Raw genomic sequence first — 25009 nt, 5'->3', positions numbered from 1 at the left:
TCCGACTCCTTGCAGATGGAGTAGGCAAGAAATCACTGACTTAATAGTGCATTGGTGCAAGCAAGTGACCAGATAGACAATTGGAAGGTACTTGATTGAATCTGTTTGAATCACTCTATTTCATTAACCACATTGAACAATGGTTTACCACATTGATTCCAACAGCCAAATACATGTACACGAGATAATTCTCTTTTCCGAGTCTCTAACGTAAAAATGTTCCTTTAACCCTTATTGGCTCTTTGTGAAACTCTTTCAAGAATGTGAATAGTGCTCTGAATTGGAGATGGCATGGACACCATGAATCTCATCTTCACTTTGAAAAGAGTAATGTGTTCTGGAAGACTGATAGACCATTTAGATACATTAATTTTTAAGTGCATGTGCACTCGATCTTGCTTCTGTGAAAATTTGAAAATCCAACCCATTTAAATTAGGGTTGAGAAATATCTCAGCCTACCCATATCAAAATGACATAGCAAACTGACCTCTAAATAGAATAACACCCAGCAGATAGATGTCAGGAAATTATTTTTAGGAAAATAATTTCCTACACATTCCAAACCTTGTGTCAAAATGCAGTGCTGCTTATTGTGTACTCCCAGAGGAAACTATGTTGGCTGGTGCAATGGCTCTTTCTTTTATCTGAGATGGGCTTAGTTTGGAGCCTTTAAGAATGGTGGCCAGGACTCAATTCTGGGAGTCCCACACCACTCCTATTCCAGCAAAGTTTGCCAGCATGAGATAAGGTTGTGGTAGCACAGCTGCATGCCTTGGTCAGCACTATTTCAAGGCTGGAGAGCTTAAATTTTCAATTTTTATGAAGAATGTTTTGTAAGACGGAACTTGCTGTACCTTAGAAAAAAAATCATAACTACCTGTTTCTCCACATTCAATAGACTTAATCGCCTCCACTTTAACTGTTTTACTTTGACAGCCGGGGTCATTAAGTGCTTGGCTAAGTTTCAAAAGTTACAGAACTACATGTTTTATTTTGGCACACTGTAGACAGTTTCATTCGTACTTAGTGAGAGTTCTATTTTGGTCATTCATTCATGGCTGTTGCCAAAATGTATTGTGCATCCCTGTTTACCCAGTTGGAGGTGCTAGTGAGCGGTGTTCTTGAACTGTTACAAGCCCTCAGTTATGGGGACACCCACACTAGTTTTAGGAAAAGAATTCCAAGATTTTAACCCAGCAAGAGTGAAGAAATGGTGATATAGCTCTGTGGCAAGATGATGTGTGGCTTGAGGTGGGTGGCTGGGGGTTGGGGGTGGGAGCGATGTTATTCACAGGCTGTGGCATTCGCAAGGATCTGCTCCCTTGTCCTTAGAGTTGATAGGGATTGTAGAGTTAATGCAATGCACCTTATAGATGGTGTATACTACTACCATGAAATGAATGTTGAACATGGTGGATGCAGTCAAAAGGGATGCTTTGACCTGGATGACATCAAGCTTCTTCAATGTTGTTGAAGCTGCACTCATCCAGGCAAGTGTAAAACAAATTCCTGACATGAGCCTTATATAATTGACAGACTTTGGGAAATCAGGAGGTGAGTTAGTTGCTGCATGATTTCAAATCTCTGTCCAGCTCTTGTGGCTCTTGTTGTCAAAACCTCTAGGATCTTTTTTTAGAGGAGATGGATTTACAGAGTTGGGAAGCTTTTGAATTTGAACTTCCCACCTCCCTCACAAAATCTGGCTGAATGTTTACCCGAAGCATCCAGTCTCTTTCCCCCACGCTGTCAACAGGGTCTAGCTCATGGTTATTTGCAGAAATACCAATTAAATGCTGTTGCCCTGCAGTGCCTTTATTGCAACCAGTAGTATTTATTTTCCACATTCATCGATGTACTGTACTTCCAAAAATATTTCCAGCTGGGACCTCACTTTTGTTTAGAAAAATATATAAACAATAGACAAACTTATTATCACTGAACTTGTTATTGACTTTACGAGCCATAATATTTGAGTTTTGCAGTCTGTACTCAGCAAACAACATCATACTTCAGGCTGATGGTTTTCAACGAGAAATCAAGACATAGCAGCAAGCCAAGAAAATTTGACACCGTGGAAGTTACTGTATACATTTGACAATGTCATAATGCAGTGAGTCCTCCAAGGTGTTTCTTTTTTAAGGCATTATGTAATTAATGACAGAAGAAAATTTGTCCTTAGGATCATAGAATAGAAGAAAGGAATTGCACCCAAATCAGCTCTTGAAAGCTTTTAAAAAATTCATTTCTGGGAATGAATTAAATAGGCCAGTATTTATTGCCTATCCCTAGCTGGCCAAATGCTGCCAGACCCATTGAGTTTTGCCAGCAATTTCTGTTTTTTTTTAGTGAACCAGATGGTTTCTTTTTGACAAACAACAATGGTTTCATGGTCATCATCAAACTTTTAATTTCAGATTTTTATTGAATTCAAATTCTACCATCTGCCCTGATGGGGTTCAAACTCAAGTCCCCAGAATAATCTCTGGATCACTGGATTAATAGTCTTGTGATATCACCACCATCACCTCCTCCTTGTCCACTTAGGCTTGTTTCTGTCACTTTTCTTTGCACATTTTAAAGATGTTGTTTGTTTAAATATTTTTCCCTACTGTAAAGCCATAATGGATTCTGCATCCATCACTATTTCTGGCATGTTGTAAAATTCTTCAGAGGAAGAATGAAATCAGCTAACCTCTCTCTTCATCTTTCTTGGTAAACTACTAATAACCCACCCTTTTGAAAATCATACATTATTTGGAATTTCTTGACAGGATCCTCCATTAACTACCCAGGGTTGAATCTTACCTTTGTTTGACAGTTCACTGTCAGTTCATAAATGCTAATTTCATTGAGATTTATGGAGATTTCTTTCTGCAAGACATTTTCTTGCCACACTTTACCAAATACGCCACATTAACCCCCTATTATGCCCAATTGGTGCCCCTCCTGACTGATTCTAATCCCGTTCTACCACTTGCCATATCAGAAACAGTTAGTCACTACCAGGATATCCCAGAATTGACCAGCATCCCTTGCGCCTGCACCATCTTTTAAAGCCCATAGTGCACCCAGACTAGCACCAGCCAGTAGCTGGCATTATTCCTCTATTTGCCATGGACATGGCAGGCAGGGAAAATGTTGGTGCCCCACTGTGTGTGCAAGGACCTGGATTGACTGATACAGAGAGAGGATGTCATTTTCCTTCAATGACACAGAAGAGACCACAAAACCAGATCATGCCAGTCTGGTCCAAGGTTGCCACCTAAGGTAGTGTAGTCTCAGCTGTCTGAAAGAATGCGCAGAATGTAGGAAGAAGGTCAATGACTCTCTCACTCTGCTAGGGTCTGTGCCACCACCTTCTATCCCACACCTCACACTCCATCTCTGCTACTGCACCCACCTCTGACCAAGACTCATGCTCTACTGCTGTTATGAACACTTGCAACATCTTCCCTATGTATAAGATCATAAGACACATGAGCAGAAATAGACCATTCAGTCACTGGAGCTTGCTTCATCATTCAATGGGATCCTGGCTAATCTGAATCTTCAGCAACAAAAATAGAAATTGCTGGAGAAACACAGCAGGTTTGACAGGAGCTGTGGAGAGAAAGCAGAGTTAATGTGACTGAAATATTCTGGTCTCCAGCATCATGATTTTCTGATAATCCTCACCTTCACTTTCCTTCCTTTTCCCCATAGCAGATTAAAAATCTGCCTACCTCAGCCTTGAATATACTTATTGACCCAGCCTCTACACCCTTCTGTCGGTGGTAAAAAAACACTCCACAAATCCACTATCCTCTGAAAGAGGAAATTCTTCCTATCTTCTGTCTTAAAAGTGTGAGATTTTGAGATTGTGCTTTCTGATCCTAGATTCTCCCACAAGGGGAATTAAACTTTCTGCATCTACCTTCTCAAAACCCTTAAGAATCGTATATGATCTGGGACTTATCTGTTCACCTTGTTTCACTTGCTCTCAACATAGCCCCCCCCCCCCCCCCCCCCCCCCCCCACCTCCCACAGTACAACCAACACCATGAACCCTACAAACTCCCTGAGCCATCCATTCAGTAGCTCAGGGCAACTTCCCACCTGCACCTAAATTAATACCTATGCCACCCAGTTTTAACTCCCTTAATCTCTACCTCTGTCTCATTCCTGGATAGAAAGAGCCCAGAATAGGGAGAAGAAAGAGTCAGGACAGGTGATGGCCAGCCCTATATTTGGCTTCTATGCCATATGATAAGTAGATCCTAACTGAACAGCTGACTGACAGTGTGCAAGCCCTTGGACTGAGGCTGCTCTTGACATACTGCATCAGGAACGCCCAATGGAAAGCTTCCTCCCTTTACTGAGAACTGCTGACAGCCACAACGGTCATCCTTGCTTTGGGCATGACAGTGCAGGAGCACTGTGAGCCTGGATTCTCTGACTCCAGGACGAGGTGCAAAAAGGCAAGGAATGCAGTAAGCATCCAGGTAGGCTCAGAGTGAGTGAGCACTGAGTTAACAAGAGAGATGCAGTCTAGTCCAGCCCATGAGCTTTTTGCATGTCCCTCATCACAAAGTATCCTTGATATAATCATAGTTGACTTTGTGGCCCAAGGTAAAGCATTGAAATACAGAAGTATCCTATAAAGTGGTTGAGAGATGTGCCATGAGGATTTCTTGAAGCTGCACATACCAATGCCCATGGATATAGCTTACATGTGGCCAGTGTCTATAAGATTTGCCCTGAGATGATGGTGCCTGATTGGAGCAAGCAGCAAGTTAAATTAACTGGGTACCTGCTCTAACATCCATGTTGACAATCCTGGTACTTAGACTGCTCACAGTGGATGATTTGGTAGAAGGCATAATATTGAGGAAAAACCGACAATTAAGGCTGTTAACAAGCAATAATTCCCCTTCAGGAGGGAGTATCTCTTTGAAACTTACAGAAAACTGAGAAGTCTAGATAGAGTGGATGTGGAGAATATGTTTCCATAGGTAGGAGAGACCAGGACCTGGACAGAGTTAAGGAATGACCCTTTAAAACTGAGATGGGGAGGAATTTCTTCAGCAATAAGGGCTGGATCTATGGAAGTCATTGCCACAGAAGGCTGTGTAGGTCAAATCATTGAGTTTGTTTAAAACAGAGATAGCTAGGTTCTTGATTGGTAAGGGGAGAAGGCAGGAGAATGGGATTGAGAAATACGTCAGCCATGATCAAATGGCAGAGCAGACTTGATGGGCTGAATGGCCTAATGCCCCTGTATTGTATGGTCTTAATATGAAACCTATCAATGCCTAATAAGAATCTCATCTCAATTAGGTTAAAACAATTGTTCCTGAAATGGAGATATGCCTTACTGGAGTACTTGTGCACTTCTCCCACATTTCTTCCTTAGAATCCATTGTTTGGACTCCTCTAAGTTTCTGCCCCGGGGATTTCTTGTAACTAAGGCCTGTCCTGCCTATTTTTCTCTTGGGAAATCATCTCTATGCCCTTTTGTCTCCGTTCAAAATGTGTTGTAACGTACTAACTGGCAACATAATGATTTGAAAGCTTTACTGTTTGAGCTCGAATATGTCTCTATTTATAAAACTTATGCTCCTACTTTTGAAGTTTATTTCTGTCCCTTAAATGTGGGCCAAAACATTCAAAGAAAATATATTGAATGTCATTAGTACAACAGCACATCGTCAGTTTAAAGCAGAAACAAAATCATCAGGTTGCCTTTGCCTTGCATAATTTGAATAATTGGAAACACAGTGGTTTAGTGGTGGTGGATAATAAGAAAGAAACAATATAATCAGGAGTCATTAAGTGGCTCTGAACTGGATTTTCCTGTCCCAGGGTGGAAGGACTGGGAAGTGGGGGCAGTCAGGAACATACTTCAGGGCTATGTCTGTTTTGCAGTCTGGTACTTAGCCCAATCAGGGGCATTACTCAGCATCAGGCAGAGACACTGATCCAGTGGCAGATCAGCATGTAGGAAGCCCCTCCCATGTATAGGGCCCAATAAGATTTTGTTGGTGGAAAAGCCCTGCAGTGTTGGTGGCCTGGGAATTTAATAGGTTATCACCCCAAGAAAAGGTCACAGGCATCAAAGGATGTGGCCCCAATGGTGCAAACAGAGGGGTTTTCCCTCAGGCTCTCCACCACCCCAACTTTTATAATTTGTTTTTCTGCATCAGTGGATGGCCCATGATGAGGCATTTTCCCTCAGCTCAAAAGCAGTCTCCCCTCTGATTGGGGGATTATTAAAGCAACAAGATTCAGTGGTAAATCATTAGAATGCTACTTTGAGGAATATCCACCTGCTGTTCCTGCTCCTGCAAGTGTAAGCATCAGACCCCCCCCCCCCCCCCCCCCCCCCTTTGGTCCCATTGTCAGGATTATAAAACCAGGAGTAAAATTCAGGCCTTTAAATCTTGATTTTATATTACATTGGTTTAAAACAAGGTATGTGATGGCCTAGTTGTACAATCACTAGACTGTTAATCCAGAAACTTGGCTAATGTTCTGGGCACCAAGATTTGAATCCCACCATGGCAGATGGTGGAGTTTGAATCAAATAAAAAATATCTGGAATTAAGAATCTATTGACACCAGGAATCCATTGTCGATTGTTGAGGGGAAAAAACCCATCTGGTTCACTAATATCCTTCAGGATAGTAAATCTGCTATCCTTACTTGGTCTGGCCTACGTATGATACCAGACCCACAGCAATGTGGTTGACTCTTGACTGCCCTCTGAAATGGTCAAGCAAGCGGCTCAGTTGTAAGAGTTACAATGAAGTCTCAACAAACAAACAAAACTGGATGAATCAACCGAGGCAATGGAAAAGGCAATGGCAGATGCAGCCCTGACAACTCTGCCAAGTCCTCCTTACCAACATCTGGGGGCTAGTGCCAAAATTGGGAGAGCTATCCCCAGACTAGTCAAGCAACAGTTTGCCATATTATGGTACTCATGGTATCATACCTTACAATGTGCCAGACACTGCCATGATGATCCTTGGATATGTCCTGTCCCAGTAACAGAACAGACTCATAGAGTCATAGATATGTACAGCATGGAAACAGACCCTTCAGTCCAACCCGTTCATGCCGACCAGATATCCCAACCCAATCTAGTCCCACCTGCCAGCTCATGGTATCATACCTTACAATGTGCCAGACACTGCCATGATGATCCTTGGATATGTCCTGTCCCAGTAACAGAACAGACTCATAGAGTCATAGATATGTACAGCATGGAAACAGACCCTTCAGTCCAACCCGTTCATGCCGACCAGATATCCCAACCCAATCTAGTCCCACCTGCCAGCACCCGGCCCATATCCCTCCAAACCCTTCCTATTCATATACCCATCCAAATGTCTCTTAAATGTTGCAATTGTACCAACCTCCACCACATCCTCTGGCAGCTCATTCCATACATGTACCACCCGCTGCATGAAAAAGTTGCTGCTTAGGTCTCTTTTATATCTTTCCCCTCTCACCCTAAACCTATTCCCTCTACTTCTGGACTCCCTGATCCCAGGGAAAAGACCCCAGCCTGTTCAGCCTCTCCCTATAGCTCAAATCCTCCAACCCTGGCAACATCCTTGTAAAACTTTTCTGAACCCTTTCAAGTTTCACAACATCTTTCCGATAGGAAGGAGACCAGAATTGCATGCAATATTCCAACAGTGGCCTAACCAATGTCCTGTACAGCCACAACATGACCTCCCAACTCCTGTACTCCATACTCTGACCAATAAAGGAAAGCATACCAAACACCTTCTTCACTATCCTATCTAACTGTGATTCCACTTTCAAGGAGCTATGAACCTGCACTCCAAGGTCTCTTTGTTCAGCAACACTCCCTGGGACCTTACCATTAAGTGTATAAGTCCTGCTAAGACTTGCTTTCCCAAAATGCAGCACCTCGCATTTAACTGAATTAAACTCTATCTGCCACTTCTCAGCCCAGTGGCCCATCTGGTCAAGATCCTGTTCTAATCTGAGGTAACCTTCTTCGCTGTCCACTACACCTCCAATTTTGGTGTCATCTGCAAACTTTCTAACCATACCACTTATGCTCGCATTCAAATCATTTATGTAAATGACAAAAAGTAGAGGATCCAGCACCGATCCTTATGGCACTCCACTGGTCACAGGCCTCCAGTCTTAAAAAATAACCCTCCACCACCACCCTCTGTCTTCTACCTTTGAGCCAGTTCTGTATCCAAATGGCTAGTTCTCCCTGTATTCTGTGAGATCTAACCTTGCTAACCAGCCTCCCATGGGGAATCTTGTCTAACGTCTTACTGAAGTCCATATAGATCACATCAACCGCTCTTCCCTCATCAATCCTCTTTGTTACTTCTTCAAAAAACTCAAACAAGTTTGTGAGACATGATTTCCCATGCACAAAGCTATGTTGACTATCCCGAATCAGTCCTTGCCTTTCCAAATACATGTACATCCTGTCTCTCAGGATTGCCTCCAACAACTTGCCTCCCACTGACGTCAGGCTCACTGGTCTATAGTTCCCTGGCTTGTCTTTACCACTCTTCTTAACAGTGGCACCACGTTAACCAACCTCCAGTCTTCCGGCACCTCACCTGTGACTATTGATGATACAAATCTCTCAGCAAGGGGCCCAGCAATCACTTCTCTAGTTTCCCACAGAGTTCTCGGGTACACCTGATCAGGTCCTGGGGATTTATCCACCTTTATGAGTTTCAAAACATTCAGCACTTTCTCCTCTGAAATATGGACATTTTGCAAGGTGTCACCATCTATTTTGCTACTTTCTATATCCTCCATATCCTTTTCCACAGTAAATAATGATGCAAAATACTCATTTAGTACCTCCCCCATTTACTGTAGACTCAGGTGGAGGTGCCAGCACAGTTGTATACAGTAAGGAGGGAGTTGTCCAGGGAGTCCTCGATATTGACTCCAGATCCCATGAAATCTCGTGGCACAAGTTAAACACTGAAACCTCCTGCTGGTTACTATGTACCTGTCCTCCCTCACTTGATGAATCAATACCTCTTCATGTTGAAGAACACTTGGAGGAAGCACTTGGGTGGTGGGACGTATTGGGGGAGGGGGTGCGGTGGGGCGGTCAAGGGTGCACAATGTACTCTGGGTGGGGCTTTCAATATCCACTACCAAGAGTGCCTCAGCAGCAGTATTACTGATCGAGCCGGTCAGGTCTGAAAGGTTTTAGCAGCTAGATTGGGTCTGCAGCAGGTGGTGAGGGAACCAACAAGAGGGAACAACATACTCGACTTCATCCTTAATAATCTCTGGCTTCAAATGCATCTGGCCATAACCATATTGACAGGCATGACAACTGTACAGTCCTTGTGGAGAGTCACATGTAGGCCAGACCAGGTAAGGACAGCAGTTTCGTTCCCTAAGTGACATTAGTGAACCAGATGGGGTTTCCACGACAATCAACAATGCTGTCACAGTCATCATTAGACTTTTTATTCCAGATTTTTATTGATTTCAAATTTAACCATCTGCCATGGGTGGGACTTAAACCTGGGTCCCCATAACATTCGATGGGTCTATGGATTAACAGTCTCGTAATAATACCATTAGACCATTGATTCCCCTCTTTCAAATGGAAGAGAGTAATCTTGACTATTCACTGCAACAGCAGTGAGGGTAGGGAGGCAGACAGATACACCTGGAAAACCAGACATCTTAGTCAAGACTGGGATTGTGTTTTTGTAGAAACTGGTGGGAGATGAAGCTGCTACGTGGTTCTTTTCCCTGTTTAGGGAAATCTTGGGCTTTTGTTTGCCATTTCCCTGGGACCTATTGTCACCTTCCCGATGAAAAGGGAAAGGAGAGTGAAACAAGTGGCCAACTAAGGGAATTTTGAAGAGCAAAAAGCCTCCATGCTTCAATTACAGATTTTCCAAATAATTATTGATATGACATTCTGAATTTTGCATTGTGCCTGAAATATATGTGTTGGTCAAATTTAGTAGACCTTTTTTTGGTCTTCTGCCTTTGAAATAAAAGTGCATAGCAATTATCTATTCCAACCAAAATGGCCTTCAAATTGTGTTCTATTTTGGTCTTTCACAAAGATTTTTGTGCAAAATCATGTGTAATAGTCCTGGGTGATATTTTGACAAGAGCTTCTTGGACAGCTTAACAGTGACATTTAGCAGGTCATTTAGAGTCTGTTCAGTTTTTACATAGTTTCACCAGGCCTTGACAGCTATACTAAATTCTGGGATAAGTTTATCCTAGTAATAATGACTTATCACTTGATTAGATGTTTTGCGTAGTAGTCATGGTATTTTAATGGCATTGCCACTGATCCACAATCATCCATTCTGGATTGAAGAGCAGAATTAAAGAAAAATCAAAATTGCCTTAAATGGCTGGCATCTTCAATTTACATCCCAGTTGTGCTCGAAAACAGGACATGGATTGCTTACAGTGTGGAAACAGGCCCTTCGGCCCAATAAGTCCACATCGACCCTCTGAAGAGCAACCCACCCAGACCCATTTCCCTACACCTAACACTACAGGCAATTCTTTTTTAGCATGGCCAATTCACTTAACCTGCACATCTTTGGACTGTGGGAGGAAACCACAACACCCAGCAGAAACCCATGCAGACACAGGGAGAACGTGTAAACTCCACACAGACAGTTGCCCAAGGTGGGAATTGAACCCAGGTCTCTGGTGTTGTGAGGCAACAGTGCTAACCACGATGCCATTGTGCCACCCATAAACAATTGAAATCCCTCCAGCTCATGTCTTTTATACCAAAAGTATTTTTTTCACACACTGACTGATTGAATACTGAAATAAGCTAAGGAGACTTTGGCTTCTTTATATAGACAATGCAGCCTTATTCCACCCACTGAGAAAGGAGTCAAATATCACGCGATAATTGTGTAATGTATCAACATTCTAATCTGTCTCATCAACTGCACAGTCATACATTTACGTTGTAATATTTGGATACGCAAAGAAAATATTTAAAGTACACTTGGAAAATATCTTTCCTGGAAGTAGCCGAAGAGCAAGAGAGTCGACGTTTCAGGCATAACCCTTCTTCAGGTTATGCCTGAAGCACTGACTCTCTTGCTCATCGGATGCTGCCTGACTTACTGTGCTTTCTCCAGCACCACGCTTTTTCAACTATGACTCTCCAGCATCTGTAGTCCTCACTTTCTCCTCATATCTTTCCCTGCAAACATGAATAAAATTAGATATGAACTTATCTGCATTTTGAACAAGTCGAATTCTATAAGCATATGGGGCCAATTTTCCTCAGCTGCTCATGCTCAGACAGGACAACTGCAGTAGCTATGCACAAGGATAGAGATTGTGCTTTGGGTGCAAAATGGGTGCAAATAACCAAACATGCTGTGTTTAGGATATTTTCCCCTGTTTGAAGAAACTGTCTTTCTCTCGAATTTCCACTGAAGCTCATTGGCCTCTCACTGAAAACAAAAGATGTTATGAACCAGTGCAAAAAAAGGCAGCAATCAAAATTCTAATTTACAAAAAAAACAACTTAAGAACTAATCCTTCACAACTCATAGAGTGATATGGTATGGTTAGATAATGCAGGTGAAATGTATTTATCATAAAAATATAAGCATTTTGAATGATCGAGTTAACCTATTGCAAGTGAATAACATGAGTTTCAAATGACTGGAAATTACTTTTAAAAATAACTATTTCCTGGTTACGTTAGGGTATACGAGTTAATTCCTTTGTAAATTGACTTAACTGACATTTAGATTCTTTCAGAAGGTTCTCGTTGGTATCATTGCACCTGAAAGTTCCAAAGTTAAATTCTTAGCCCCCTCAAAGGCCTGTAAAATGAACACAGTAAACAGCAACTCACAATGGTGATTGATTTACCCTGGGAGCAGGGCCAATTTTGTGGGCAGTGTCTGCTTCTAACACAATACTTTTAAACAGTTGCAAGATGTTGCAGAAATTTGAGTTGTGTTGAATTTCATATGCATTTTAAAATTTAATTATGTAGCCTTTTGTGCAGATATGCCAATTTCAGGCAGCTAAAGTCAAGAAAAGATGGTCTTTGTGTTGAACCCTAGGAGATGGGTGCCATAGTAAATGAATATTTCATGTCAGTTTTTACTGTGGAGAAAGAATGGAGGCGAGAGAACTCAGAGAAGCAAATATTGATGTTTTAAAAAACAGTTCTCATTACAAAGGAAGAAGCTGTCAAGGTCTTGGAGAATATAAAGGTGACTAAGTCTCCATGACTTAATCTCGTGTCCCAGAACACTGTGGGAAGTAAGGGAGGAAATTGTGGGGCCCCTTGCAGAAATATTTGCATCAACTACAGCCAAGGGTGAGGTTCCTGATAACTGGAGGGTGGCGAGTGTTGTGCCTTTGTTTAAGAAGGGTTGTAAGGAGAAACCGGGGAACTACAGATTTGTGACTTCGGTTTTGGGAAAGTTGTTGGAGGTGATTCTAAAAGATAAGATTCAGACAGATAAAAGTTGATTAGGGATCGTCATCATAGTTTTGTGTGAGGAAAATACTGTCTCACAAACCTGATTGAGTTTTTTTAAGGAAGTTATCAAAAGATTGATGAAGGCAGAGCAGTAGACATTATTTACTTGGACATTAGTAAAGCCCTTGACAAGGTTATGCATGCTAGACTAATTCGTTCTGAGGAAGGGTCACCAGACCCGAAAAGTTAACTCTGATTTCTCTTCACAGATGCTGCCAGACCTGCTGAGCTTTTTCAGCAATTTCTATTTTTGTTGTCATTGGATATATGGCAGGGACAGGTTGGACCGAAGGGTCTGTTTCGATGCTGTACATCTCTATGACTCTATGACTCTATATAATTGGCTTAACAGCAGGAGACAGAGTGTGATGGTGGAGTGTTGTTTTTTGGACTGGAGTCCTGTCACCAGCAGTGTTTCACAGGGATTGGGTTGGGTCCTTTTATATTTGTCATTTACATAAATGATTTGGATGAGAATAAAGAAGGCGTGGTTAGTCAGTTTGCGGATGACACCAAAATTGGTGGCAAAGTAGACAGTGAAGAATGTTTTCTAAGATTACAAATGGATCTTGATCAATGGATCAATGGGCTGAAAAATGTCAGATGGAATTCAATTTTGATAAATCTGAGGTTTGCATTTTAGTACAACAAACAGGGACAGGGTTTATGCAATTAATGGTAAGGCCTTGGATAATGTTGTAGAACAGAGGGACCTAAGGGTCCAGGTCCATAATTCTTCCAAGTTTGCATGACATATAGACAGGATGGTTAAAATGGCATTTGACAATCTGGTCTTCATTGCTCAATCCTTTAAGTATAAGAGCTGAGATGTCACACTGATGTTGTACAGGACATTGGTGAGACCTCTTCTGGAGTATGGTGTCCAGTTCTGGTTGCCTTGTCATAGGAAGGATATTACCAAGCTAGAGTGGGTTCAGAAGAGATTTCCCAGGACGATGCAGGTGTGGAAGGTTTGAGTTATAAAGAAAGGCTGGATAGGCTGGGACTTATTTCACTGGAGCATTAGATGGTTGAGAGGTGACCTTATAGAGGTTTATAAAACCATGAGTGTTATAGATAGGGTTAATGGTAGATGGCTTTTCCCTAGGATGGGAGATTTCAAGACTAGGAGGCATATTTTTTAAGTGGGAGGAGAAAGATTTAAAAAAAGACATGGGGAGCACATTTGGATAAGTTTATGAATCGGAGAGGTTAGGAGGGATGTGGGCAGGTAGGTGGGATTAGTTTAGTTTGGGATTATGTTTGGTATGGACTGGTGGGACCGAAAGGGTCTGTTTCCGTGCTCTATGACTCTATAAATTGTCTGAGCAGACAGCTAGCATATAAATAGAAGAAATGGGAGCAGGAGTAGATCATACAACCCCCTGAGTCTGAAGTCAATGACAGAACTGCTAGAGTGCAGAAGGAGACCATTCAGCCTATTGAAGTACCACTGCTCATCAAATGAGCATCATTGCCCATTGACAAAGTGCTGCTTTTTCCCAACGCCCATGCGCATTGTTTCTACCCAAATATTCTCTTTACGTCTTCAATTGAACCTGCATCCACCACAATTACAGACAGTACATTCTATACCCTTTACAACTTACTCTGTGAACAAGCTATTTTTCCCCTAATACATTCGCTCCTTCTGCAAATCATTTTAAATCTGTGTCCTCTGGTTCTTGATCATTTTATGAGCGGAGTCATTCAAGCCTGCTCATGATTTTGAAAACCTCTAATAGATCTCCTTTTAGCCTTTTCTCCAAGGAGAACAATCCCAACTTCTTCAAGTCTATCCTCATAGCTGCAGTTCTTGATCCCCGGACCAAATTGCTTCACTCCAATGTGTTCACGTAATTATACACAATACTCCAACTGAGGTCTAAAATATGTATTACAACAAGTTCAACATCACCTCCTTGTTCTTATTTCTTATGCCCTTATTAATAAACCCAAGGTTGCTGTCTGCAGTATTAATTACTCTCAGCCTGTACTGTCACTTTCATTGATCTGTGCAGTATACCCCCATGTCCCTTGGCTCCAGCACCCCATTTAAAAGTATATCCTTTATACTGTCCTTCAATATGATTCCTACTAAAATGCATTACCTTACATTTTTCTGCATTCAATCTTAACTTCCATCAATACACCCAGACCTTTTGGAGCTCTGTACTCTCCTCCTCACAACTTATAAATATTCCAAGTTTTGTGTCATCTGTAAACTTTGAATTTGAACCCTGCACAATCATGATCTAATTTTAAATCATTAACATGTATCAGGATCCCAACACTAAAACCTTGGAAACTCCACTACAAATCCTCCTTCTGAAAAGTATCCATGTAGCTAATGACCCTTTTATTCCATGGCCTATAACTTTCCTCACAAATCACTTGTGTGAAACTTTAGCAAACACCTTCTGAAAGCCAACGCACACCACATCAACTAGGTTACTTTCATCAAACCTATCACCTCTTCAAAAAATATTCATCAAGTTCGTTAAACACAATTTCTCCTCAGAAATACAAGCTGAATCTTTCTAATCAAGCTACCTTTCTTGTGTGACTACTAATTATTTTCCAAATAATTGTCGCTTGAACCCTCCCCACCACTGAGGTTAAACTCACTGCTATGAGAAGTGGCATGGTTTACCTTCCTCTGATATTTCTGCACGACACAATGAAAGAACTGTCAGAATGGAAGGAATGCTGATTGGAACTTCTTCGCAGAAATGTGGTGCTCCCTTCTTATGTTAAAAAGAAGCATTTTTAAAAAAATCACTGTAAGGATGTAGGTATCGCTGGCTGGCCACCATTTACTGCCCATCCCTAGTTGCCCTTGAGAAGGTGGTGGAAAGCTACTTTCTTGAATTACTGCAGTCTACCTGGGATGGAACCACAATGTTATGAGGGAGGAAATTCCACGATTTTGACCCAGTGACAGTGAGTGAGTGGTGATATATTTCTGAGTCAGGATGGTGTAAGGCTCGGAGGAAAACTTGGAAGTGATGGTGTTTCCATGTATCTGCTGCCCTTGACCTTCTAAATGGTAGTGGTCGAGGGTTCAGAAAGTGCTTTTGAGAGAATTTCTGCAATGTATCTTGTACATAGTACACATTGCTATGACTGAACGCTTGTAATGGAGGGTGCAGGTGCTTGTGGATGTAATGCCAATCAATGAGGCTACTTTGTCCTGTATGATGTCAGGTTTCTTGAGTGTTTTTGGAGCTGACTCATCCAAGCAAGTGGGGAATATTCCAACACACTCCTGACTTATGCCTTGTAGATGGTGGACAAGCTTTGGAAGTCTGGAGGTGAGTAACTCATCACAGTATCCCTAGTCTCTGACTTGCTTTTGAAACCACTGTATTTACATGATGAGTCAAGCTCAGTTTCTTCAATGGCAACCCCAAGAATATCAATAGTGGGGGATTCAATGATGGTAATGTCATTGAAAATCAAAGGGCAGTGGTTAGACTGTTAGTAGAGATGGTCATTGTGTGGTCCAAATGTTACTTAAAACATTTGGGCCAATATATAAGTTAGTTACTTTCTCTAAAATTTAGAAGGCCGTATCAAAACTCAAATAATATTATTTAGAGTCACACCATGGTGAATGCTATATAATTAAATTCAGTTTATCTTGCCATTAAAAGATCTTAAACAAGCCTTGTGTAATTGGAGTTTTACCATGACAACCTTCTAGTTAATGCTGAGACTTTAAATTCAAAGAGTACACTATCACTTGCATCATCATCACTGCAATTATCTGCATATTTTCACTTAAATTTTCATAAGACAAAGCCTTGTGTGTTGTCTTGGTTCAGAGTCGAACAACAGCAATAACCTTTTATTTGACTTTACAGTCCGAGCAAGAATAAATTAAGTGTATTTCTGTTGAATATATTTTCATTGCAATGCCTAATCATACATGCATGACTCAGATTCTCAAAAATGTAACAATTTCTGGGATATTGTTGTTTCAGGAAGAGCATGGATTCTTCAAGGATCCTGTCCAACAGTTGTCCCTCAACAAATGTCAACAAAAACAAACCAGTTAGATATTCACCTCTGTGCTGTTTGCAGGTTATTGCTGAGTGAAAAATAAATGATTTATTTAATAATTTATTCAAAGAAGTACTTCTTACATATTCTAATAGCCATTTTATGCAATTTTCACTGTTGGAGACAGTGGACAGTCCTCGTGTATTGAATAGTAAAGATTCTGCTATTTTCAATATACAAATTCCCTAATATTTAATAATTTTATTGTTTGTCTTGACATCACGTATAGTATGTACAACTACATTGTGAGCTTTGTGTAAAGTACTTTGACTTGGAAATTCATGATGTTTCAACATTTTTAACAGAAGAAGGGCCGCCTTGCTCTTGCCCACTGTGTACATCAGATAAAGGGAGCTGTGTTCCTTTCTATGAGGGAATTGAACTGTCTAAAGAAATTGGAGCAGCCTACTTGGAACTTCACAGTCTCAATGACTTTTATGTGGGGAAATACTTTGGAGGAGTGGTGAGCAAAATTGTCATTTTCTTTCTAAAATATGAAGTTTTAAATTGCAGTTTATTTTCATATTCTATTGTTTGGTATAATTATTAGTGAAATAATTATCTTGGAGTTTTGTCAATGTGTTTAGTTGCATTGGATTTGTTATTGACACAGCCTGTGGAGCTGAATTGCTTGCTTGGTATTTTTACTATTGACTCTTCAAAGTATGCATCATTTGGAGGGGTGTTGGTCTCTCAATTGAGACACCTGTACCAAAATGAGTGTATTTAGGCTGCCTGTAAAATATTTTGTCATCTTTTGTAAGTTTCCTGTTTTAGAAGTAAGAAAAAAATAACAGTTTGACTTGCCTAAAATCTTTGGCATCAAGACAACAGTCATTTGTGTAAACCACCCTTTATAAGCTTTTTATGATTGATCTCAAGGCACACCATTGCTGATGATTCACTATTCATTGTGATGATACTACAAGTGCATTGAACTCCTGACTTAATTTCTCTGATGTACTTTCATTGGACTTATTGGTTGTTTTAAATCTGTCCAAGAGAAAGGCTGCAGTAGTGAGTATAGTGGATTCTTTCTTGATTATATGTTTTTGGAGATAAGTCTCTTGATTAAACTTAAAATATAAGCCATAGCTATTAATTTAACCTGGGGCAGTGTTTGTAGAGGAATAGGACAGTGTTATTTTCTAGGTCTGTAGATTGTGAAGGAGCAAAAATGGCCTTTGCAGTGATATGTACTTCTTGTCAGATGTGGGAGTTTAAAGAGAGTTTAAGGGTTACTGTGGATTATATCTGCCATAAATGCTGTTGGATGCAAATCTTATCAGATCGAGTGGATCGGTTGGAGAGACAGTTAGAAGCGATGAGGAATTTGCAACAGCAACAGTATGGGATGGATGGCAGTTAATAGGAAGGGGGGAAAGTCTCAGATACAGTCACATAGCTGGGTTAACTCCAGGAAGGGTGAGAGAGCTCGGCACCTAGGGCAGGAGTCTTTTGTGGATATACTCATTTCAAACAGGTATGCTGTTTTGGAAAATGTAGGGGGTGATGGATTCTCAGGGGAATGTAGCATGAACAGCCAGGTTTCTGATATTGAGACTGGCTCAAATGCAACGAGGGGTATGTGATCAATTGTGTTAGGGGATTCTGTAGTCCGAGGTACAGACAGATGTTTCAGTGGCCAGCAGAGAAAAAGCAGAATGGTGTGTTGTTTCCCTGGTGCTAGGATCAAGGATGTATCAGAGAGGGTGCAGAATATTCTCACGGGGGAGAGGGGCCAGCAGGAGGTCATTGTCCACATTGGAACCAATGACATTGGAAGGGAAAAGGTTAAGACTCTGAAGGGAGATTACAGAGAGTAAGGCAGAAATTTACAAAGGAGGTCCTCAAGGGTAGTAATATCTGGATTACTCCCAGTGCTACAAGCTAGTGAGGGCAGGAATAGGAAGATAGAGCAGATGAATGCATGGCTGAGGAGCCGGTCTATGGGAGAAGGATTCACATTTTTGGATCATTGGGATCTCTTTTGGGGTAGACGTGACCTGTACAAGAAGGACGGATTGCACCTAAATTGGAAGGGGACTAATATACTGGCAGGGAAATTTGCGAGAACTGCTTGGGAGAATTTAAACTAGTAAGGTGGGGGGGGGTGGGACCCAGGGAGATAGTGAGGAAAGAGATCGATCTGAGACGGGTACAGCTGAGAACAGAAATGAGTCAAACAGTCAGGGCAAGCAGGGACAAGGTAGAATTAATAAATTAAACTGCATTTATTTCAATGCAAGGGGCCTAACAGGGAAGGCAGATGAACTCAGGGCATGGTTAGGAACATGGGACTGGGATATCATAGCAATTACGGAAACATGGCTCAGGGATGTGCAGGACTGGCAGCTTAATGTTCCAGGATACAAATGCTCCAGGAAGGATAGAAAGGGAGGCAAGAGAGGAGGGGGAGTGGCATTTTTGATAAGGGATAGCATTACAGCTGTGCTGAGGGAGGATATTCCCGGAAATACATCCAGGGAAGTTATTTGGGTGGAACTGAGAAATAAGAAAGGGATGATCATCTTATTGGGATTGTATTATAGACCCCCCCCCAATAGTCAGAGGGAAATTGAGAAACAAACTTGTAAGGAGATCTCCGCTATCTGTAAGAATAATAGGGTAGTTATGGTAGGGGATTTTAACTTTCCAAACATCGAATGGGACTGCCATATTGTTAAAGGTTTAGATGGAGAGGAATTTCTTAAGTGTGTACAAGACAATTTTCTGATTCAGCATGTGGATGTACGTACTAGAGAAGGTGCAAAACTTGACTTACTCTTGGGAAATAAGGCAGGGCAAGTGACTGAGGTGTCAGTGGGGGAGCACTTTGGGACCAGCAATCCCTAATTCTATTCGTTTCAAAATAGTGATGGAAAAGGATAGACCAGATCTAAAAGTTGAAGTTCTAAATTGGAGAAAGGCCGATTTTGACGGTATTAGGTAAGAACTTTCGAAAGCTGATTGGAGACAGGTGTTCACAGGTAAAGGGACGGCTGGAAAATGGGAAGCCTTCAGAAATGAGACAACAAGAATTCAGAGAAAGTATATTCCTGTTAGAGTGAAAGGAAAGGCTGGTAGGTATGGGGAATGTTGGATGACTAAAGAAATTGAGGGTTTGGTTAAGAAAAAGAAGGAAGCATATGTCAGGTATAGACAGGATAGATTCAGTGTATCCTTAGAAGAGTATAAAGAAAGTAGGAGTATACTTAAGAGGGAAATCAGGAGTGCAAAATGGGGACATGAGATAGCTTTGGCAAATGGAATTAAGGAGAATCCAAAGGGTTTTTACAAAATATTAAGGACAAAAGGGTAACTAGGGAGAGGATAGGGTCCTTCAAAGATCAGCAAGACGTGTGGAGCCACAGAAAATGGGGGAGATACTAAATGAATACTTTGCATCAGTATATGGAAAAGGATATGAAAGATATAGACTACAGAGAAATAGATGATGACATCTTGCAAAATGTCTAGATTACAGAGGAGGAAGTGCTGGATGTCTTGTAATGGTTAAAGGTGGATAAATCCCCAGGACCTGATCAGGTGTACCCGAGAACTCTGTGGGAAGCTAGAGAAGTGATTGCTGGGCCTCTTGCTGAGATATTTATATCATCGATAGTCACAGGTGAGGTGCCGGAAGACTGGAAGTTGGCAAACGTGGTGCCACTATTTCAGATGGACGGTAAAGACAAGCGAGGGAACTATAGACCGGTGAGCCTGACCTCAGTGGTGGGCAAGGTGTTGGAGGGAATCCTGAGGGACAGGATGTACATGTATTTGGAAAGGCAAGGACTGATTCGGGATAGTCAACATGGCTTTGTACGTGGGAGTTCATGTCTCACAAACTTGATTCAGTTTTTTGAAGAAGTAACAAAGAAGATTGATGAGGGCAGAGCAGTACATGTGATCTATATGGACTTCAGTAAGGCGTTCGACAAGATTCCCCATAGGAGACTGATTAGCAAGGTTAGATCTCATGAAATATAGGGAGAACTAGCCATTTGGATACAGAACTGGCTCAAAGGTAGAAGACAGAGGGTGGTGGTGGAGGGTTGTTTTTCAGACTGGAGGCCTGTGACCAGTGGAGTGCCACAAGGATCGGAGTTGGATTCTCTACTTTTTGGCATTTACATAATTGATTTGGATGCGAGCATAAAAGGTACAGTTAATAAGTTTGCAGATGAGACTAAAATTGGAGGTGCAGTGGACAGCGAAGATGGTTACCTCAGATTGCAACAGGATCTTGATCAGATGGGCCAATGGGCTGAGAAGTGGCAGATGGAGTTTAATTCAGATAAATGCGAGGTGCTGCATTTTGGGAAAGCAAATCTTAGCAGGACTTATAACTTAATGGTAAGGTCCTAGAGAGTGTTGCTGAACAAAGAGACCTTGGAGTGCAGGTTCATAGCTCCTTGAAAGTGGAGTCACAGGTAGATAGGATAGTGAAGAAGGTGTTTGGTATGCTTTCCTTTATTGGTCAGAGTATTGAGTATGGGAGTTGGGAGGTCATGTTGCGGCTGTACAGGACATTGATTAGGCCACTGTTGGAATATTGCATGCAATTCTGGTCTCCTTCCTATCAGAAAGATGTTGTGAAACTTGAAATGGTTCAGAAAAGATTTACAAGGATGTTGCCAGAGTTGGAGGATCTGAGCTACAGGGAGAGGCTGAACAGGCTGGGGCTGTTTTCCCTGGAGCGTCGGAGGCTGAGGGGTGACCTTATAGAGGTTTACAAAATTATGAGGGGCATGGATAGGATAAATAGACAAAGTCTTTTCCCTGGGGTCAGGGAGTCCAGAACTAGAGGGCATAGGTTTAGGGTGAGAGGGGAAAGATATAAAAGAGACCTAAGGGGCAACTTTTTCACGCAGAGGGTGGTACGTGTATGGAATGAGCTGCCAGAGGATGTGGTGGAGGCTGGTACAATTGCAACATTTAAGAGGCATTTGGATGGATATATGAATAGGAAGGGTTTGGAGGGATATGGGCCGTGTGCTGGCAGGTGGGACTAGATTGGGTTGGGATATCTGGTCGGCATGGACGGGTTGGTCTGAAGAGTCTGTTTCCATGCTGTCCATCTCTATGACTGTATAACTGTATGACTCCAGATTGTCGTCACTGGTGTACTGTCTTGGTGTGTTAAGGGATATGGCTGGAGATACATGCAAGGTTTTTATTGACCTTACAAATCCTTCAGCAAACCTGGAGTATTGACCTTTAACACTGAAGTTAAAAGTAAAACTCAGTGTTGAAAGTCTGAAATCAAAAGATAAGGTTTTGGAAATACTCAGCCAGCCTTTCACAAACGAAGTGAGAAAAAAAAGGTTAATGTTTAAGAGAAATTAAACTTTAATAAAGGGTTATACCTAAAATACATTTAGATGCTGATGGAGCAACTGTTTATAACATAATATTTTTAAAATGATATTTGGATGGTTAAGCTAGCAAAAGCTGACAAATTGATTTTTATAACATATTAGTAAATCAAAACTAATTTTCTTTTATAGCCAATTCATGATGAGTTTTGTTACTTCATATTATGAGTGTGTAAGTATGTAAATTCACCAGTGCCTCAACGTGCTGTGGAGATTTAGAAGGTGCCACCATGGTGAAAACTGTAGTCAATACGTAGCCACAGAGGAAGGAAAAAGCAGAATCATCATTGAATTTATTGCATGCATTCTAAGAATTACCTATTGAGTGGTGCAAACAGTAAGATGGCACTTGCTAATACACTTCATTGAGTTGAATTGATATGTGAGAAGGCAGGCAGTAGTAAAAGAAAGAGGGAAATTTCATGTGATTTCCTTTAGAATAAATTGGATTTAGTCAGAAAACATTGATAGATACTTAAAGTGGAGAATTACCTCATAATGTAATCTACTTAATAATACATTGAGAGAATCAGGAGGATTGGTGAGCACAAGGTGTAACATTTTCATTGGATGGTATATTTTCAATGGAACTATGCCTGGATAACTGCATCTGTTTAAACTCCTTTGAAAAAATAAATGTTTGGAGAAACTTAGAAATTGATGTGTAATATATCCGTGAACAGTAATTACTTAACTCTACCATTTCAAAATATTTCTTTAAGCTTCGTTAAATGTAATTTCTCCTCCTCAACAGTTGCATGTGTACTCTGTGCATTGAATTATTTCCATAGCAGTTTTAAAAATAATTCTAGTAGCTTCACTAAACTTAGGATGGAGAATAGGCCTCTTTGGGGTGGCTGGGAATTGATTTCAAAGATAGTAAACTGAACGTCCTCTTCTATATCCTGAGGTGAGAAAGAACAGTCAATTGGACAAAGGGTGAAGAGTACATTGTGATACCAAAGGGTAATCCCAAGGGTTAATTTACACAGTAATAACCTTGCAAGAAAGCTAGTGGACCTTGATTTGAATTGGATACAGAAATTATTGGCTCTGCAATGGAAGGATGATGCATTTCACCAGATTACTAGCCATGTGTTGAGGGTGAATATCATTAGTTATAAAGTATAAAATTAACATTGCTGGCAAGAGTTCAAAATAAATGTTTGAGAAATGGTGCAGTTTCTATCTTTGCTTGAATTACTTTTGCCACAGTTTGGAAGTGATTTCTCTCATCTCCTACAAAAGGGAGCTGAGTGATGAGTTAGAAACACAGGTTAAACGTTGTCAGTTATATACAGAAACATCCATAACATTTTGTAATATTGCGCTCCCTACTGGGGAGGTGTTGATGAATTTAGTTAATAATGTCTGCTTTCTCTGAATCCACATGGTGAGTTTTTCCCTTTGCATTAGACAACACAGTCAATTTTCAGAAAGAGGCCAAAGGCAATCATAGAGGGTTTGTTAATGAAGTGTGTAGATGCTGTTTACAAGGAAAAGTGCCTTGGATCAGTTTCTGGATGTCTCTAGTCACTGCTATTTATTTTTGCACTTTGATCTTAGTTATTGTTGTTGGTTGGCTTCATTGGCTATCTAGAGGTTGACATTTTGCTCTATGGCTTGCATGACATATCTTGTGAACTTGTGGAATATCCCAGACACCATATTAATCCTGGAAAATCAAGTTACAAGGTAATTCAGCCACCTGAGTCAGAAATGTAATGTCTATGTTCCATCATAACCCTTGTGGAAATGTGGTTTTAACAACATGTAGTTGTTATCAGCTAAGTATGCAAAGATTTCTGCAAAGAAAGTGTACTACTGCAATTTCCTGTTTTGCACACATCAGAACAAACAAAAGAATACTAAATTTCCAACAATCACAACAATGTATAGGGAGGGAAGGGTGCTAATTAGTTAGCAAGTCGATTCTGAATGACCAATGTCATAGAGAAAGCAAATAGACTTGCTGGGTAATACAAACAAGGTGCAAGGGTTGGACATATTCTTTTTGGTTATAGCAAATGGATCCCTGCATATGAATGATAGAATATTTCTAACTATAAATGAGCCATGTTGTAAGCTTGACGGATTATCTTAAAATGGTTGTCAGTGCAGCTCATAGCTTTCAGGATTGTTCAGCAAGCACTTATCAAAAGCAGAACCTTATGTGACAGTCAAGATTTTGTTTTGGATTTTGCTGACCATGGATTTCTTGATCATGGCCTGAACACTGCTAGTTATGAATAATTGAAGGCAAATCATGTTTGGTTCAATCAACAAGTTGTTGGGATGTGGAGTCTATGTACCTAACATTACACCAGTGCTGAAATTGATACAATTATATGGTAGGCAGAGCAATATTTTGGACTTAAAGCAGCTTATGGTTAGTGAAAAATGCCATTCACATAGCCCCTGCATAGTAATGGCATTAAATGACTTGCCTCATATTATTCCAATATTTTAGGTAATTTTCCCTTTGGGTAAAATTACCATAGTACCAGAGGACCATGGTTCTCTCATCAGAGAGAATTGACTGTTGATGATTTTAACTTGAGGGTCACTACATCATAGGTAAGGGGTGAGATTGAGAAGGAGGAACTTTCATGGCAACTGCAGCCAGTACAGGAATTGAACCTAACTCTCTCTATATCACAAACCAGCCATCCAGCCAACTGAACTGTCACCCACTTTGACTTTACAATCTATTTAAAAATATACTGGGTACTTTTCAGGTCAGAAGGTGCCAGCCTTTTGCCCAGTTACAACTTTCTGTGCTGCACAGACAGCAATGACCTGATAAATATAGCCATAATCTTACAGGACAGCTTTAATGCACTCTATCTCTGCATAAAGCTTGGAAGGTAAACAAATGGCACTTTCCTCAACCTGTTGGTTCCTATATCCACTATAGGTTCTCCATAACTTTCTGTGATAAACTACCCTCACCGGTCAATATGCATTGGGATTCATTTGGCTAATTGACCTGATTTATATACAAGATTGGTCTCAAGTACAGTTCTATAAATCAGAGTTATTTGTCAA

At 40.9% G+C, this 25009-nt stretch overlaps 1 protein-coding gene across 4 annotated transcripts in view; it reads left to right on the top strand.

Annotated features, from left to right (window-relative positions):
• Positions 1–25009, top strand: part of rhobtb3 (Rho related BTB domain containing 3) — a 137675-nt gene that overhangs the window by 61852 nt on the left and 50814 nt on the right. For 3 of the 4 annotated variants that reach the window (XM_043709644.2, XM_087999070.1, XM_087999080.1), the window contains exon 4: positions 16886–17043. In XM_043709644.2, coding sequence (XP_043565579.2) covers positions 16886–17043 — 158 coding nt within the window. The remainder of the gene's footprint in view (positions 1–16885; positions 17044–25009) is intronic. The other variant, XM_087999075.1, reaches the window with a different exon arrangement.

Source organism: Chiloscyllium plagiosum, unplaced genomic scaffold (assembly GCF_037043375.1).
Source record: "Chiloscyllium plagiosum isolate Xiang-an unplaced genomic scaffold, Cpla_swu_hap1 HiC_scaffold_2, whole genome shotgun sequence".
Taxonomy (NCBI): Eukaryota; Metazoa; Chordata; class Chondrichthyes; order Orectolobiformes; family Hemiscylliidae; genus Chiloscyllium; species Chiloscyllium plagiosum.
Note: the sequence above shows the minus strand (reverse complement) of the source record. Positions and strands in the feature narration are given on the sequence as shown.